This window comes from Hyla sarda, chromosome 3 (genome assembly GCF_029499605.1).
Source record: "Hyla sarda isolate aHylSar1 chromosome 3, aHylSar1.hap1, whole genome shotgun sequence".
NCBI lineage: Eukaryota > Metazoa > Chordata > Amphibia > Anura > Hylidae > Hyla > Hyla sarda.
The window spans coordinates 67,802,760-67,822,639 of NC_079191.1; the positions used below are offsets into that span (position 1 = coordinate 67,802,760).

Sequence of the window (19,880 nt, forward strand, 5' to 3'; positions counted from 1 at the left end):
CGGTGGAGATGGATTAACTAACTGAGCTTTTGGCAGAGCCGCAGCAACAGAAGTTTGAACTTCAGATTTAATAATCGAGCGTAGTTCCTCCAAAAAAAAAAATACGGGGATTCCTTCTGAATTAAGTTATCCATACAGGCTTTACATAGGGGCTTAATATATCCTTCATGCAATATAGTAGCACAAACCCCACATTTTCTAGCTTTAACTTTGGATTCTTTATCCTTCGGGGCCTCCTTGTCTCCCTAAAAGGAGAGGATACCCATAAGAACAGAGACTATAAACCATAATCTCCCCCCCCCCCCCCAAAAAAAAAAGAAGTGTACCCACAATTGGGTCAGCTACTCACTGGGTTGCTGGGTCCTGTGCGCTCCAGAGATGCAGAGCGGGCAGCGACCGAACTATCCATGGCGTCAGAGGATGGGGATAGACCTGGGGCTTCCTTCTATGCCCAGGGTTTTTTTAAATTTGGCGCCCGCATGTGCACATCGCGTCATACGTGCGCGCGACCCCGCCGGAAGCAGCCAGGGGAGCCAAAGCACCCGAGGCCAGCCAAAGAACCAGGTCCCCTGCATAAACTCCCGGAGCGCCGCAGGGGACCGAAAGCGGGACCGGAGAGGCACCTCGCCAGCAGGCCACGACCTGGTGCGGGGGGGGGGGGCGGCCCAAGGCGACAGACTCCCCCCCCCCCCTGCCTGGACTGCACCATACACAGCCCGCAGGAAAAAAAAGGTACAGACCTCTCTGCACCACTGCTCCATAGGAACATACCATACCTGAGGTATTATGGAGGGAGGGGCCTTTTAACCTCTCTCGTGCTTCCTGTTCCTATGCAGATAGGGGGCAATCTCATGTGGTGCTGTCGTGAGTGGACGAAGTGGGAATTTTTTTTTTAATCAAAATCTGCAAGTATAAAGTCCTGCAGTATGTATCATGCTGAAGATGAATGCACAGTGTGCTGCCATATGTGCATACATTACTATAACATTGCACAAACCCTTAGGCCTAACCAATTAGAGGAATCAGGTTGTTTCAATGTCCCATTGTTTGTCTGTACCTTTTTATTGTTTTTAGCTTATTTTCTGTACTTAAGATTATATATTGTGTGTATAAATGAATGTTAGTTTTACTCTGGTTAATGGATGTGTCCGGAGCATTGAATGTTACATATGTATGCTGTAATGTGTGGCACAGGAGGCATTCCTTCGCTTACCCCTTTTTCCCAGACCTCTGAGCAGAAGTGTATCTGGCATCTTACTCGGGGGAGGGGCTTAAAAAGGACAGGCTCTGGGGCCTATTTTACCTAGATATTACCATGTTTTTTCCTGCATGATTCTTTTAAAAATAAAAAATTGATCCGTGGTATGGAGCTGTAGTATGGCCTTGTGCGGAAATGTATGAAGCTTAAAAGGGGGTACTCCGAGAAAGTCAACTTCTATCCACAGGATAGGTAATAAGTGTGATTGCCATGCAGTCCGACAGCTGGGACCTCTGTGCAGGGCCCAGCAACTTACCAGTCCCTGGAATGCTCCAGGCCGCCACCATCCAAGAAGAGAGTCAGAGTGACCGCCTGCTCTGCTATAATGGACGGTGTTCACACACCAAGTTTCACTTTTACTGCAAATAGGGGCAGCCATATTATCTGCACTTTTGCTCTATTAACAGCATTTAGACATATGCTTTACAGCAGTTTCTTTGATATAGGAAACCAGACTGTAGGGAACTCACTGACCTCTAAGAGAGTCCTCTGTGTAAAAAGTCAGTGCTCAGGGAGGGAGGGAGCTGTGAGCCCAAGATAGATCCACACCCCCACATTCCTCTTTTTCATAGAAAGGATTGCAGTAAAAAGTGACTAGTGAAAAGTTCTCTAAACAGGAAGTGTCAGATTATTATGTTTAGTGGCCAAAGCAAATATTTCAGAATTATAAAATCACAAAAAAATCTTAAAGCATTTTCTGATTACACATTTCCTTGAAAGTGTCCACATCCCCCAAAAAAAATTAAAATAAAAAAATTACAAAAAAGTTTAACCCGATAACTACCATGGACGAGTATAGACGTCCAGGTTGGCGGGCGTTCCCGCACCTGGACGTCTATACTCGTCTATTATTCTAGTGGGTGCTGCCCAGTGCACCCACGAGATCGCGGCAGGGACTCTGCTGTATCACACAGCTGGGACCCTGCTGCACTGCCAGGACCGAAGTAAACTTCGGTCCCGGCAGTTTTAACCCTTACAGCCGCGGTCGGAAGTGACCGCAGGCTGTAAGTGTTATGACAGAGGGAGGGGGCTCCCTCTGTCTCCTCTGCAGCACCCCGCATCGCGATCGCGGGGTGCTGTGTGTAATACGCGGCTGGCCAGGTCCTGCCGCACTGCCGGGAGTGAAGTTCACTTCACTCCCGACAGTTTAACCCTTACAGCCGCAGTCAGAAGTGACCGCGCGCTGTTAGTTCTGACAGAGGGAGGGGGCTCCCTGTCTCTCCTGCAGCACCCACGGAGCATCACGGGGTGGTGCTGCATACCTGGGCAGCTGGGGGTCCTACAAAGACCCCCAGGTCTGCCCTGGGTATTGCCTGTAGGACGTGCCAGAGGCACGTCCTAATATGCTGCCTGCTAGTGAAAACTGGCAGGCAGCATATAACAGCAATGCTTTGGAATACTAAGTATTCCAAAGCATTAAAAAAAAAAAGAGTAAAAATAAAATAAAATATTATAATAAAATAATAATATTATATATATATTAAATACATTAAATGAATCTAATAAGAAAAAAAATGCATAATGTGTAGGATCGCATTGGCGGACATCCGCAGCATGTTATATGCTGCGGATGTCCACCATGTGATCCTACACATTATGCAGCAGTCACGGTAATGAGCTCCCTGCTGCGGCTGGGTAGCTTTGTGTGTCCACTTATAGCGGCGGATTTCCAGCCGGCAGTCATGAGCGGACACACTGAGCTACCCAGCCGCAGCAGTGATGGATATATTCGCCATGAGCGGGTGCTTATTCCCACAACATGGCGGATATATCCATCAGGAGCCTTAACTGTCACAGACGGATGCGTTATACTGCCAGCCGACCAAGGACCAGAGCGGTCCCTGGTCCAGCCAATAACTTGTAGGGTTGCGGTATATAAATGGGGTCACTTGTGGGGGTGGGGGTACTGTTCTGCCCTGAAAGCCAAATGGCGCTCCTCTCCTTCTGAGTCCTACCATGCGGCCAAGGAACCATATATGGCCAAAGTGGGGGTATTTCCGAACATGGGACAAGCAGCTAAATAAAATATAGGGTGCATTTCTTCCAATATCAGAAGTGATGTACAAAAAATATGACCCCCAAATGATGCATTTGTGAAAAATTGCAAATTTCGAATTAACACTGACTTTGTAATAATTCCTACCAAAAAACTATGGTGTTAAAATACTCGCTGTACCCCCTAGCGAATACCTTGAGGGGTCTAGTTTTTTAAATGGGGTCATTGGGGGGGGGGGGGTGTTCCTATGTTCTACTACCTTTTAATTTCTGCAAACCTTGCATAGCACACAAAAAAAGATGTACTTTTCAAAATTTCAAGTTAAATTGTTAGGCTTCTAACTAATTTAAAATGTTAATGAAAAACAAAAAAATGACGTCAAAATAAAGTAGACATCTGAAAGTATAAGTTTCATAAACTATTTGGTCAGTATGTATAAATATATGCAACCTATTAGTGTTAAAATAGCAAAAAATCTTTTGTAAAAATTTCATGATTTTTTACATTGTAAAAAAAAACTACAAATGATATCGGCTTACTTTTACTATGTACATGAAGGATGACTTGTGACAAAAAAAAAGAATGTCAGAATTATCGTGATTGGCAAAACGTTACCAGAGTTATTCTCTAATAAAGACAGACATCCCAGATTTGAAAAAACAGGCCTGGTCTTTCAGGGGCGTACAGGTTTATTTGTATTGGTCCTTAAGGGGTTAAACATGTCATGAGTTTTGATCGGTTGGGATCTCTGCACAGAGAATCCAACCACCATTAGAACAAGTGGAAATTAGTGTAGGGTAGAGCAAAACATCTTCCCCCTAAGGATCGTAGGGGGTCTCAGCACCGAGACCGTGACCAAATTTTTTAATTTTTTTTTTAGTTACAGGGACACTAAGGATATTTTCGAAGAGCCAACAATGACCACAAAATCGATTTTTTTTTTTTTTTAAAGTAAAATTTTATTGCATTTTACCCATACAATATATTACAGAACACGGTTTAACAGGCGTCACATCGTACAAAGTCAAAAAGGTTCCTTAAACATTTCAACATTATAAGAGTGTCTTAAAGTATAAACAGGAATAGGTGGTAAGTAAAATCAGAACCTGTGGCTTGTGACATTTGTAAAAGGCACATTCAGACTTGTAATGCAGTGTTTTTGGAATAAGAGGCAAAGTCTACATTTGGCAGATTTAAGGGGGGGGGGGGGATTTTTTTTTACTTTGCTTATCGCTCCTTTCTCGTACATTATCCCTGAGTTGTGAGCACTCATGACTGCATTACTAAAATCATTCTTGGTTGCAACTTTAATGTTGGCCACACATCACCGGCCCATCCCACTGGGTTGAGCCCACAGCCTGTCTCTTAATGAAGAGTAAAGGGGAGAAGAGATGGCCATATTGATTTTTAGCATGCCCCATCCTCATCCTCGGCTATTGCAGGATAGAGATGGATGTCTAATAACTTGTGTTCAGCCAGCCTAAAGTGTCACTATGAGTGCATAATCCCACAGAGGAGACACAGGTAAAGCATTAAAGGTACAGTGTCTAAGGCAAATGATGTCCCATAGCCCATAGCCACAGTATACAGCTCCCAACCTACGTCTTTAATCCAGATGTAAAGTTTTGGCAGGTTGACACTATTATAGTAACACTTTAAAGGGAACCAGTCCTCATTTTCATGCTGCCTGAACAACGAGTCATGGAGGCAGGCCCCACTGGCTTCTCCCTGCTCCACCTGAGCGGGGAAAAACCAATGGGGACTGTCTCAATGACTCGTGGTTCAGGCAGCATGAAAATGACGACAGGTTCCATTTAACCACAAAACAGTACATTGAAGACATTTATATATTTCGAAATCAGGTCAGAAAGAATAAGAAAAAAAAATCATAACAATTAGAAAAATACTAAGAATTTCTTTAAACTTATTTACAGATATAAACATCCCATTGTTAAAAAAAAAAAAAAAAAAAATAAATCACCACCAAACATAACATTTTAGAGTCACACTCAGCCGTCTCTCTTTTTTGGGCAGCTCTGTCAATATGGCAGCTGGATGGCATTGCAGAAAACTTGGAATAACTTTAATGCTCTCTGAATTAGGAGTCATTGGAAGGTCCCTGGTGGCTTCCCCAACCCCACCAACCTTAAGTGATCGATTACATCCTGTACCCAAACAAGGAGAGAGATCAAGATGGATGGTGCAGAGAAAAATCACTCGGCACCACCCTGATAACTTATGGTTCAGCCAGCATGAAAGCTATTACATGTCACCGTTAAATTCCTAGAATCCTGAATGGCAAACCTACCTAGTTATGCATTGATCAGGGTCATGCATACAGGTGAAAGGTGCTATTCCGAGCACTAGGAAAAAAAATTCTTAGGAATTGTTAGGTTAAGATGCAACAAAGCTGTTAAAAGGGGTACTCTGCCGGAACACATCTTATCCCCTATCAAAACTATAGGGGATAAGATGTCTAATCGCGGGTGTTCCGTCACTGGGGACCCCCACGATCTCCACTGTGGCACCCCAGTCATCCAAAGCAGGTCAGATGACTGGTGACTACAGCCGGTACACCCCTTCCATTCATGCGGCAGGACTCCTGTGATCAGACATCTTATCCCCTATCCGTGGATAAGGCATAAGAAGTTTTCCGGCAGAGTACCCCTTTAAGTCATATTGCATCATAGGAAACTAAAAAGAACAGTTTAATGTAAAAGTTGGTACTATCAATTGTACAACATTTGAGAATACTTGATAGGTCAGTGACATGTCAGAGGCTTTGATCGAGGGGGGTCACCAATACGCAGGGCATGGATCCCCAGACTGCTGGTTTTCCTGATCAGCTCATAGAATTTACACCACTTTGCTCTTTTTTGGAAAATGGGGCACAGGCCTCCTCAGCTGAGCGCTTCTGCCCATACGTTTTGGGGATCAGCAGTGCCTCAGCACCCAGACTGCCACTCTGACACATCAATATAAACAGATCTGCTACTGAATAACTAGCGTCCCACCCCTTCTGAGATCACTTTAGAAATTACACATTTTAAGACTTTTACGGACTAACATTAAAGTCCGCTTTATACAATCTTGGAAGTACAAAAAAGGTATCCAACCACTTTTTTCTTTTACACTTTTTAAAAACTTAACTTAAGATCCTTGTGTGTAGGGAGGGCAACAATTGTATTGTACAACATATCTTGCAAGTTTTAGCCACAAGTTTCTCTAGGTTTTACAGAGATTTAAACAATTCTTGTAACCTACTAAAAAAAGGAAGAAAAAAAAAACGAACAAAAAGCCCTAGCATCACATGCTTTAAGGTTGGCACTGCATTACCCTGATAGGAAGGACGGAAGAAAATTTAAATAAAATTTAACATTTCGGAAATACTAGAACAAAAAAAAAAAAAAATGGAACAAACGGACCAAGAATTGTTAAAAATAAAAAAATAAACACACAAAGAGGCTAGTGCAAGAAGATAAACTGGGAATTGAGAAAGGTGCACATTTAACCACTGACATTGGATCCTTTGTTCATGGACATTGTAGATTTACAAACAAGTGAATAAATAGGTGCGGCAGTTTAAAGCTTAAAGTAAAACAAAAATAAAAAACTAAATAAAGGAAGACAAAAAAAAAAAAAAAAGAGCACATCGAAAGCCACTGAGATGGATCAGATGCACATTTGTAGAATCTCTGGGCGCGTTTATGGTATGGTTTAGTGTTGTGAATGTAACTGTTTTCTTAGAAATCTACATTTAACTCTTGCATTTTAAGTGCTATTCTGGAGTTATGAATGAACTGAAATTATGTACCGTTGAATTGACTTGGGGACAGAAAATAAAAAACAAAACAAATAGTCTATTTACAATTGAAGCAAGGCATTGAAGGTACTGTCATCCGAAAAGAAGTCAAGATGTGCTCTTTGACAGTGATAAAGGAGTCTTTAACTTGGGTGTGGACAACATAAAGGCCTTCGATATTTGGGCACGGCACTGTGGGAAGGCACACTGAGGACTTTCTCCATAATGTCCAATAGTAGTTCTTTGAAACCAAAAAAGCCACAGAGCAAAAGCTGTGGGTTGACAACAAGGAGGTAAAGGCCAATATCCCATTGAGAATTTGAAGATTTGCTGGACTATGCATAGAACTCCCTCTGTTCCCTTGGTTTCTGATATCCACCATTGGACTGTTTCGGTTCCTCCAGAGAGTAGCTTCCTTCATCTTTCTTTTTCATCCTGTATAGCACAAACGCAACCAGGAAAGCCGCAAAAACCAACCCAGCCACTCCACCTGCGATGATTCCTGAAAGGCAAAGTTATAACTTAGTGTTGTTTTAGGCTGTGTGTTCTGGACAATCAGTATGACAATTTAGATAAAGGAAAAGGATAACTACTCTTCCACTACTTAGGGCAATACTTTCAAGAACTCCGACATTAGCATTCTTTAGTAGTAATGTTCTTAGGACCATGCCTTTTATACATTATAGCCCATACAGATGGCCAAAAAATAAAAAATTACCTGCAAGAAGTTCTTTTCTCTCCATGATTCCATGGGAGGCGTTAGAGGTCCCATCATCAGTTATTGAGTCTTCATTGTTCATTCTATTGATGGATGGAACAGTTGCTTCAAAAAATATATCCTAAAAGATAAAAAAAAAAAAAAAAAAGTTTAACCATGAAGTATAATACACACATTAATAGTCAGTAAAGATCATCATCTTAGAGGACTTTGCATAGCATTATACAGCTAAAAGGCAACCTTCCTTCACTGTGCAAAACTGCGACCTCCAGAAACTAATGTGGGGAGCTCGGCTCAGGACAAGTGGATTTGTTACACCCCCAAGGAACAAAATAGCTCTGTTGGGGAGGGGACATAATTGTCAACTGCCCAATTAGTTTCACACAAAAATGCATCCATAATACAGGCGCATGCACCGAACTGACCGTGGGTCTCATGACACGCGAGTTCGGGTCATCAGACCATTAGTTAGGCCGGGACTTAGGTCTGTGATGTGGACACAAAAATGCATTCATAATTCATAATCCTTCTCTCTTGGCTTTTAGGCCAATTTCAGACAGGAGTCCCCTGCTTGGGTTTTCACTTTACGAACCAGAACCGCTTCTGTGTATTACTACACTGCCCCCTCTACAGGACCTGCTGGGCAACATTACTTCATCCCTTTGCAACCAGTCACAAGAGATCAGAAAAGCTGGACCCAAAGAAAATATGTAGCCTAGAAACCTGCTCTTAAGGGTAGTTTTAATAACTGCTATTTCTTACACCACTGTAATGTTTGGATGCAGTTAGATGCAAAGGATGCACTTCTGACTTTGGCTCAAAAACCCCCAGCAAAATAAATAAATAAAAAAAATATAGAAAATATATGCAAAATATGGTTGAATCAAGTTTTACTAGTCTACTATGACAGGAAGGTACATATAAGCAAGACTTACCTCATCTACTCCTGATGGTCCTTCCTCCTTAGAGTCTGAAATCTCATTTTCATCAATGGGATTCCTAGAGACATTATAGAGCACGGTCGAGCTAGGAGAGTCATCGGTTTCAGAATCTTCAGGAAGGCGTTCCTCTTCATTTATTACTGGAATAGCAGTTGTGCTTCTAACATCAGGAGCATGAATTCTCCTACCCTTTGGCTCATGTGTGTGGACTTCATGAGGCTTTTCAGGTTCTGTCGGCATGGTGGGACTAGGTGTAGTTTCGTGGGGAGGATGTTCATGATGGGGAAATTCATCCTCGGCTACAGGTGTTGTATGTTCTGCTTCTTGAACATTATCCTCAGGTTCAATCAGGTCAGAGGGACTTGTAGTCACTTCTTGCTGATCCTCTGTTTCACCCTCTGAACTTGTAGTAGTATGATGGTGGTGATGAGGATGGTGGTGGTGGTGATGATGATGGTGGTGGGGATGAGAAGAGGTATGAGAGTCTGAAACCACAGTCGTAGTTTCTGAACTATCCAACTCTGGAAGATTATCAGCATCTAATGGTTCTACAGTAGCTTCATCATTATCTGGGTAAGTACTGGTAGAACCAGAAGTGGTTTCTTCAAGCAGAACACCAGGTGTTGTCAGTCCCAGGGGAACATGATCTGATTCAGACTCTAATTCTGGTGTACTGGTGGTCGTTTCCTCAGGAAAATCAACGGGCTCACCAACTTCAATAGTGGTATCTTTTGTACCATCATCCTCTCCACCTGACTCAGAAGTAGGAGATGGAGAAGATGTGGTTGTATTATGATGATGATTGTGGTGGTGATGATGGTGATGTTTCTTTGTGTCAATTTCTTCCACCAAGTTAGCTGTAAAGGTCTGCTGTAATGGAGGCGTCGTGGCCTCATGTGTAGTTACTTCTTTAGCAACTGTATCAACAGCAAACAGGTCTTCAATTATGTCCTCGTGAGTTTTAGTGGTTTCAGTAGACCCTGTGGTGACTTCTACTTTAGGTTCTTCATCGACAATCTCTGAATCCTGAACTGCTGCTGTAGATCCTTCCACGGTTGGTACCAGAGTTGAAACAGACGTAGAGAAGACAGTCACATCCTTAGAGTCCAAATCAACCAAGACATCTTAAAAACAAAATCAAACATCACATGATAAAGCTTTATTACTTAAGAATACATATTAGGTCAAGCAGTGTTAAATAATGTAAAATTCAATCCACCGATGTTTGCTAAATGCAGTGTTGCCATAGTCCAGTGTTTCCCAACCCGGGCGCCTCCAGCTGTGGCCAAACTACAACTCCCAGCATGCCTGGGCATACCGGAACACTACTTTGGTTATCCCTGTTCCAATGGGAACCATGAAGTCACCAGTGGATTTACCCTCAACTGCTCCAAAGCCTGGCATCACAACAGCAAGTGCCACTCCTGTATTAGCCATACTGAGCTGCAAGTTGCTAGAAGGATCCCATGGGGAATCGGTTGTTTGATGTCGCTTAGGATTAATTTTTTTTAATTTTTTTTTGGCTCCATTTTAACTACCACCACCAATAGAAATCTCCAGGGACAACAACCCTGATGACGATTGGTTCAGGCAGCATGAAAGTGTTGACAGGTTCTCTTTAAAAAAAAAAAATGAGTTAACACTCAACTTTCAGGCCACTAGCATGAAAGACCATTGTAAATATGTACTCACCAATGGACCTGGATCCAGATCCAGAGTACTCCTCATCATCTCCAGAACCGTCAATATCTTCGGGAGGAAGTGTTGTATCAATCTAAAAAAAAACAGAGCAAAGGATGGGAATTAGTATGAACCAATCAGTACAACCGCAACTTTGTATTTCAGGAGGCAGTAGTTTGAAGTAGCTGTATTAGTCAAGTGTAGGGCTGCAACATTTATAGTCCGTTTCATCTGTTACTTCCTCTGTTCGGGCGCCGGACAGAGATTGCTGATGTCACCGCAAGCAGGGCTGGGGAAACACCAGTGGCGACATCATGAAGCTCTGCCCGGCACCCCAACGGAGGAAGTAACCAGTGTACCGGACCATGCTTCATAGGAAGGTATCAGGGGGTGAACCAACTAATCGATTACTAATAGATAAAATTAATCGTTAGTTGCAGCCCTAGTCCAGTGACGTAGATACAAAGTCAGAGACTTCACTGTAAAGTATACTCGTGCTAGGTAAAGTGGGTAGACCGTAATAAAAAGGTCTTCAAGATATGGACAATACTACTGCTTTCTATTACGAAAGGAAATCCCCTTCCTTAGGAACCCAAAATGGAGTTTCAAAAGTTTAAGTGTTAAAGGGGCATTCCACTGCTCAGTGTTTGGAACAAACGTTCCGAACGCTGGCGCCAGGAGCGAGTGACGTCGTAGCCCCTCCCCCTAATGATGTCACCCCCACCCCCTCAATGCAAATCTATGGGAGGGGGCGTGACAGCTGCCACACCCCTTCCATAGACTTGCATTGAGGGGGCAGGGAGTGACATGAGGGGTGGGGCTATGACATCACGAGCTGCCAACGGCGGCTCTAAGCATTCGGAACATTTTGTTCCAAACGCTGAGCAGCAAAGTACCGCGTTGAGAACAAAATCTTGCATCTGTTTATTACAGAAGCAGACTGTACTGTGTAACACGGCCTAGAATAGTTCTTCAGGTGGAATTACAACTTGCACCCTGACATCTATATGCAACTCTTGCCTTGGGTGACTGTTGCGAGTAAATCCCATTCATCAAATAAAAATGTCAACACAGACACTGCCCTATGGGACCTCTCCTGCCCAGAAGCCACTATTCTGCTATTCCCCTCACCTCTGACCTATGTGCATCACTTATGGGATATCAGTCAGATTAATGACACCTCAGAAATAACACACGGCACTAACACATACCCCTCCGCAGCATACTAACACCTGGAGAATTCCGAACCATCTACTACCTCCTTAACATAATGTACTTATAAGTATCCAATATTCCAAAAATCTATAGGTTTTAAAAAATTAGCAAAAAATAAAAAAATAAACTCCCTTTACAAGGATGTTTTCTTGTTTAGGTTTTATTTGGTAAATGAGATACATGCTCATCGAGGGGTTTACTTTTACCCTAATGACAGCTGCGTCTGTCTCCTGTTCATTGTCATTAAGGGGCCAAAGCAATGAAGTTGCACTGGACACCTATTGTTTTTACTCAGATTATTATTTTTATTAGAATTTTTTATTATTTTTATGCTGCAAATTTCAAATGCTTATATCTGCTGTACTGTAACTCCAACACAAGTGACTTTGCATAGTGGTAGACCCATGAGCTGTGCATAATCGTATGCAATATAAAAGTTATAGGTCACATGGTAAGGCCGCCATCTTGGTTCTTGTGCCAATTGTTCACAAATATTCAATAGTCTTCTCTGGAACCGCAAAATCTACCAATATATAAATCACTATGTGGTTGCACCGTTTTGCAGAGTCAGATTTGTTCATTGTAGGATTTTTGGTCACATGGTGTGGCCGCCATATTGAATTGCACAATATTCTACAAACCTCTTCTCTGAAACGGTTAGTTAGAATAACGTATAATTTGGCAGACATGTTCATGGTTACCTCCTGTACCAAGGTTGTTAAAGCTGGTTCATTTGCATAATCAGTAGGGCCACTGCTCGCCAATAACAGTTCAATAGCAATAATTATGTGCAATTTGTTAAGTGTGTAATATGTAGACAATCTGAAAGTTATGTTTCTTTGCACAATATTAGATTACTCATTTTCTGTACCACAGTTAATCACCAGATTTGGTGGTGATATTGGATTGCGCAATATTCAGCAAACCGTGGTACAGAATGTGATTACACGTGCGCTAATTTTCATATTGTTCTGACCTGCATTTTCCAAGAAAACTACTATTCAGATTTGGCAGCCATATTGGATTGCGCAATATTCTGCAAACAAAGTTCTCACAAAAATTACTGGTCATAACCATGCGAAAATGAGCCCACATTTTTGTCATGCCTTTCTGTACCATGTTTGATCACATGGCTTGGCTGCCATATTGGATTGCGCAATATTCTGCAAACAGTTTTCTCTAAAATTACAGGTCAGAACTGAAAAATTAACACACGTTAGTGATCACTTTCTGTACCACAACTGATCAGATTTGGCAGCCATATTGGATAGCGCAATATTCTGCAAACAGTTTTCTTTAAAATTAATGGTCAGAGCAGAGCGAAAATTAACACACGTTAGTGATCACTTTCTGTACCACTACTGCTCACCATACTTGTCGGCCATATTGGATTGCACAATATTCTGCTAAAAGTTCTCTCTAAAATTACAGGTCAGAACTGTGCGAAACTTAGAGAAGTTGATCGTGGACATGTATGCTACCAGCAGGGGTCACAGCAATGATGTACTATTACCCGGCTGTGCAGCTTGGCCACCTGTATTGCTGTATTTTGTACTTCTCATTTCTTTGGTAAATTTGCAAAAAACAAACTAAAATTATAGAATTAAAAAAATAAAAAATAAAACACACTACACACAACTCAGGCAGCAAAATACTAAAAAGTGAAAAGCAGAGCGTTGTGTAGGGGGCTTTGTGGTGGTACATGGAAAGCCCTGGGATCTGTATGAGGTACAAGGCCTAAGACAATTATGAGACTTAAATGAAAAACGTGGAGAGTTTGTAACCAGTTAGGTTGTTTTTAGAACGTCCACCCAGTTAATCCCATTTCCCTAGTGTTAATCAACAAGGGTGCCTCCAGCTGTTGCAAAACTACAACCCCATAATGCCCACCACACAGCAGAGTGCTGGGAGATGTAATTTTGTAACACATTGACGCACAATGGTTTGTTAACACAGTATTATCATAGTGCTGATCCAGAGGAAGGAAAGGAAAAACCAAAAACCATGGAGGTAGAAGCAAAAATCTCCTTGCAGACTCCAAATCTGACAACAATAAGTCTCGGGATCAATGACCCTTTTCCAGACTAGTGAGCATAACCCAGTGTTTCTCAACCAGGGTGCCTCCAGCTGTTGTAAAACTACAACTCCCAGCATGCCCGGACAGTCAAAGGCAACAGCTGGAAGCACCCTGGTTGGGAAACACTGTCATAACCTGTAATGTTATTACTCTCCATAAATGTATTCAGGACTCCTTTGAAACTCGAGTTCACACAGTACTTCTGCTCTTACAGTAAAGAACCCCCATCCGTGCTGATGTAGAAACCTTCTTTCCTCTAGATCAGGATTTCTAAGACAGGGTGCCTCCAGCTGTTGCAAAACTACCATTTTCCAGACTGAATCTACTGAAGGGATAACATGTACCCAATTTTTGTGCAGAAATCTGTGCGGACTGCATTGCCGTCAATTGTGATGGTGCAGGTCTTTGCGGTCCGACTAGTGCTGATAGATTTCGTTGGCGGCTTCTGAAATAGGAATATATGCCTGAAGGGTCGCTATTTTGTAGTGTGAACTTCACCAAAAAATAGAATTCTAAGCTCTGGAGAATACTGGTTTTCGCTGCAGAGATACAACTGTTGTAGGGAGTCTTACAAGCTATGCTCCCTGGGAAAAATTATATGCAAATCAGCTTTTCTCCAGCAGAAAACTCTAGTGCCATCTATGGGCAAAGCCGATTAGGAATATCAGCTACCATTTCCATTCAAAGGGGTACTGCTGTGGAATTTAAATTTTTATTTTATTTATTTACATAATTTTTTTTTTTTTTTTGTAAAGGCAACCATATGGCACCCAGCAATTTCCATTTAAGAGATCAGTTTATCAGAAAACGGATTGTGCATTCAACTCAGTCGTACCGTTGCGGCAGTAAATGGACCGCCCAGAGTCTGCCGCATCTCTCTGCACTGATCTTTGCAGAACTGGACCAAAATGGACCTGCACTACGGAGTTGGGATTTAAATATCTACATTCAGCAAAGTAGATTTAATATCCCGACTATACCATCTCAGCAATTTGACAATTTTAACTCCAGAACAACATTTTTTGTAACAGAGCAACAACGTACAGTGGACCATATTAATGTAGGTAAAAAAATAAAATAAAAGAAGTGGACTGGGAAAATGTAAAAAAAATAAAATAAATAACCCTCCGGTTTTAGTGAACCTGAAACGACACAGGATTTCATTAAATTAGTGGAAAAGACGAGAAATGTGGAAGGTTACACGTCAAGATGGAAAATTGCTCTAGGGCTTAATCCGGGGTTTATAAATGGCCTTTTAGGAGATTAGTGAATTAGGATAATATCTGTCTTCTGTACGTGAATAGATTGGATTACACCAACGCTTCGTCTGAAATTAATCAGAGCTCTGAGATTTGTGCACATACGGGAAGAAAAATAAAATGATGATGTTTTAGGCATTGTGAACGCAATACATATGGAGGAGTTTTAAAGCAGTTTTCCTTTGTAGGGCCTGAAGGTAAACTCTTGTTAGATAGTGGTCCACGTGGTGGTCTGCTGGTCACAATTCTGACTCCATCAGCTGCTGCAGGTAGGGTTGCCACCTGGCCGCCATTTTGGCCACCTTGCTGGTATTTATATTAACAATAGTGGCAATGCAATGGCCAGTATTTGTCCAACCAATCATTCAACTCCCGGAATGTTGCACCATAACCTATACCAGTGTTTCCCAACTAGAGCGCCTCCAGCTGTTGCAAAACTAAAACTCCCAACATGCTGGTGTTTATAGTTTTGCAACAGCTGGAGACACCCCTGGTTGGGAAACACTGACCTTTACTATATACTACTATATAGTTCAACATGCTGGGAGATGTATTTTCGTTTGGGGCAGCTGCTGAGCCACAAGCTGTAACAGGGCATGCTGGGAATTGTAGTTAGTAACTAACTGCAGCTCCTGAATTTAAATAAATAAATGCGATCAAAAACAAAAATGGTACTGTGAAAACTACAGATCGCAATATATTAGCCCTTAAACAGGCCTGTAGGAGAAAAATTTTTTTTTAAAAAGGCTGTAGGGGACAGAATAGGACAAACATTTTCCCCACATGTGTATCCTGTGCTGTTATGCATAAATTATGCAAATTAGCATGGCCGGTAATTTTTTTTGCAAGAAGGGTGGCAACCCTAGCTACTAGGGGTGTTATCGGCAAGAATATGACGATACAATACGTATCGCGATACACTTGTGATGATACGATATATCCAGATTCTGTTTACGGGAAGATATATCTCGATTGTCTTAAAAACAAATGTCTTTTACACTTATTAAAACTATTTTTATTTTTTTATACACTATCAGACTTTTAGGAGGAATCATTAGATTCCTCAGACAGATGAATAGTTCTATTGAACTCCATTGCTCTGTGATCCATTGATAGAGCCTAGTCCAGCCAGGATCTATCAATGACAGTGGATACCGGCTACCTCCACAGTGGATCACCCGCCCACGATCGCGCTGCGGGTGGGGGGGGGGGGGTTAGTAGTGTTATTGGGTTATGGGGCGATCCACCCCACTAGCCCACCAGAGAGCATTCACAGATCCCTTTAGACACCGCTGTCAGTGGCGATCTAAAGGGTTAATAGCCAGCCGTGGTGATTGCTGCATGCTGGCTATTAGCCGCAGCCCCCGGGGGCTGCAGAGTATGGAGTGGGCAGAAGTCTGGAGCCCACTCCATACAGACTGCTGAGCGACTCATGCTGGCTATTAGCGGCGGCTACTGAAATCAGCCAGGGCCCGCAGAGTACGGAGCGGGCAGGAGTCGGGAGTACGCTCCATACACCCAGAGCACCGCCACGTTAGATTCCGTCCCTGCTTGCATGAGCCGGAAAACTTCACCTGCCCTGCGCCCGCAACAGCATGTCCCGGCCATCAGGAGATAAAAATTCCACATCCCTAAAAGGATCGATTCAAAAATATTTTGAATCGATTCAGAATCGCCAAATAAAATCGCACAAATCAATTTTTCTCTTACATCTCTACTAGCTACAGGTGACATATACCATTGTGCCTACGCAATGCATGTATGCATTTACAGCCTGTAACAGGAGACCCCCCCCCCTCAGGATATATACTCAGGATCCACTGGAGACTTTTCTCCCTCAGCCTTATAACATGACGTGGTCATGAGGCGCATGGGAACAGAAAGTAACCTTCTGCACATGCCGTACTTCCAATAAAGGTTCCAGGATGGATTGGGATGACCGGTGTCCAAGATCTGACTAAAGGTTGGCTGCATGATGTATAAATCTGGGAGCTGGAGGAGCATCTCCTACATAGTGAAAAGATGGATTAGATGTTCACAGAACACTCAACTGGGATTTAGGAATGCCAGGAGCTGGTAAATTTTAATATTTTATTTAATTTTGTTATATTTTTTATTTATTAAAATTTTTTTTTTTTTTTTTTTTTTTTTTTTTTTACACACACACACACACACACACACACAAAGAATGGGCATCATATGGGAAGTCAATGAGGGACCCATACTGCTGAAAGATCCATGAACCATTACTCGAAGTCCTGTATTAGGAATAATAGCCATTACGGGGACTAAAAACTTAGAAGGCATGGCTGCATAGCATCTATGTAGTTTGTATATATGGGCATAAGGCTGGGTTCACACCACGTTTTAGCAATACAGTTCCCATATACGTTTTCAATTTGAATACCGTATGCATTGAATCTCCATTGAAAACCTTATCCCAAAAGATGCATCCGGTTGTGTCTGTTTTGCATCCTGTACGGTTTTGTCAGGTTTTTTCCTGTACTCTACCCAAAACCATAGCCTACCACGGTTTTTGGTCCGGGTGAAAACTGTATTGGAACATAAATAAAAGTTATATATATTTTATAATATTTTATATATCATACACACACACTTTTGTTTTACATGGGATTCAATGGGAACCGTATGTGTGTACGGTTCCATCCGGTTTTCACCTTTGCACAGTTTTTCTTGGATTTTTTATCAAGTGAAACTTTATTCATAATGGAATGAAAAGTTAAACTTACACTTTTTTCTTAAAAACGGATGCAACAGGACAATTTTTCAAACTGTATACGGCTTAAAATTTGTACACGTTTTGCTACAGTTTAGTCAGGTTGAGGATTTTTTTTAAATCAAAAACCTGATATGGGAACTGTACTGCATAAACGTGGTGTGAACCCAGCCTAAGTATGTATGCAGACATCTTCAATTGTCTACTGTATGAAGGGAGAGGAATTGTGACAACTAATCCCTATGACCCTGTTTGGTCAACAAGGTTGTGCCAAATTTCTGCTTTAGAACCTGCAACGTGAGCTCCTCATACAGTGAACAATAAGGGTTTCTCAAACAAAAGTCTCAAACATAAAAGCTGGTTTTTCCAAATTTACACTCCCGGGAGGACAAGTGTCTGCCTGTGCCGCTGATCATCTGCCAGGAGGTCATACAATTCAATGCTGGCTGCATGATGCCATATGCCTGCCAAAAAGTGTGATGCTCCCGATGGTCTAGACCAGTGATCTCCAACCTGCAAAACATCTCACAGCCTGTACATCTGAGTTCCCCAACTTGTGTGGTAGAAGCATCGGAGGCAGAGTCATGTATTATAGACACTTTGGTACACACTTAATGTGAGAAAAATATTTTCTTACAGTGCACGTGGTGGTTGAAGTTGACCGAAATTGTGGGACCCTCAAATGCACTGTACCCATTATATAGCCGATAGCATACAAGCCTATGGATGACACTATAGTTAGCAGCATGCATTAATCCACCCAGTAAATGTACAGCTTCCAGGAACGTTACAAAGGGAGGGGCAGAGGCCTTGCCTGCTGTACTATTCCATTCAGAAAGTCACCAAGGACATAGAGGACAACACAAGGGCCATGAATAACGTCCATCGATCACCCAGTCATAACAATGAGCCCCTGACAATAAGTCAAGGTTAAAACAACCTGCAAAATGGTCGTCACGAGGCCAGAGGTATGGGGCTGCTGCAAAATTAGCTACTTTTCACATTCTCTCTGCAGAAACAAAGCCACGTGGAAAAGTTTACAGCTTTAACCCTTGCCGGACACAGTCCATTACTCCTATAGGAATCTGTAGTAATCGGCCATGTTACTTGTAAGTGTAACCTTTTTGGATCTATTTCACATGGACGAAGTCCAGGCAGACAAATAGGTCATAAGTTGGGGGTCCAGAACTCAAAGTGAAGGGTTCCTAGTTTCTTGTTCTCATGTGCAGCTCTAGATAGAAAGTAACAGGACTGCTGAATGGGGACATTTTTTCTAACAATTTTCAGGGGCAAAACATTCATACAGAACGAAATATATAGGACTAATCTTCCATTCAGCTATGCCAAAATACACTGCTCAAAAAAAATTTAAGGGAACACTTAAACACCACAATGTAACTACAAGTCAATGACACTTCTGTGAAATCACACTGTCCACTCAGGAAGCAACACTGATTGTTCCATTTGCACAACAGCATGTGAAATTGATGGTCAGACAACAGGTGGAAATTATAGGCAATTAGCAAGACACCCCCAATAAAGGAGTGGTTCTGCAGGTGGTGACCACAGACACTTCTCAGTTCCTATGCTTCCTGGCTGATGTTTTGGTCACTTTTGAATGCTGGCGGTGCTTTCACTCTAGTGGTAGCATGAGACGGAGTCTACAACCCACACAAGTGGCTCAGGTAGTGCAGCTTATCCAGGATGGCACATCAATGCGAGCTGTGCCAAGAAGGTTTGCCGTGTCTGTCAGCGTAGTGTCCAGAGCATGGAGGCGCTACCAGGAGACAGGCCAGTACATCATGAGACGTGGAGGAGGCCGTAGGAGGGCAACAACCCAGCAGCAGGACCGCTACCTCAGTCTTTGTGCAAGGAGGAGCAGGAAGAGCACTGCTAGAGCCCTGCAAAATTACCTCCAGCAGGCCACAAATGTGCATGTGTCCACTCAAATGATCAGAAACAGACTCCATGAGGGTGGTATGAGAGGCAGACGGCCAAAGGTGAGGGTTGTGCTTACAGCCCAACACCATGCAGGACATCTGGCATTTGCCAGAGAACTCCAAGATTAGCAAATGCACTGCTGGCGCCTTGTGCTCTTCACAAATGAATGCAGGTTCACACTGACCACATGTGACAGTCTGGAGACATCGTGGAGAACATTGTGCTGCCTGCAACATCCTCCAGCATGACCGGTTTG

The 19,880-nt window shown here is 42.5% G+C and overlaps 1 protein-coding gene across 1 annotated transcript in view; it reads right to left on the minus strand.

Annotated features, from left to right (window-relative positions):
* Positions 1–7,060: 7,060 nt before the first annotated feature.
* The window catches only part of SDC1 (syndecan 1), a 45,924-nt gene continuing 33,104 nt past the window's right edge, over positions 7,061–19,880 (minus strand). The window contains exons 2-5 of the mRNA XM_056564262.1: positions 10,408–10,489; positions 8,710–9,839; positions 7,775–7,895; positions 7,061–7,558 (exon numbers count right to left, since the gene is read on the minus strand). Of these exons, the coding sequence (XP_056420237.1) occupies positions 7,392–7,558; positions 7,775–7,895; positions 8,710–9,839; positions 10,408–10,489 (1,500 nt within the window). The 3' untranslated portion in view covers positions 7,061–7,391. The remainder of the gene's footprint in view (positions 7,559–7,774; positions 7,896–8,709; positions 9,840–10,407; positions 10,490–19,880) is intronic.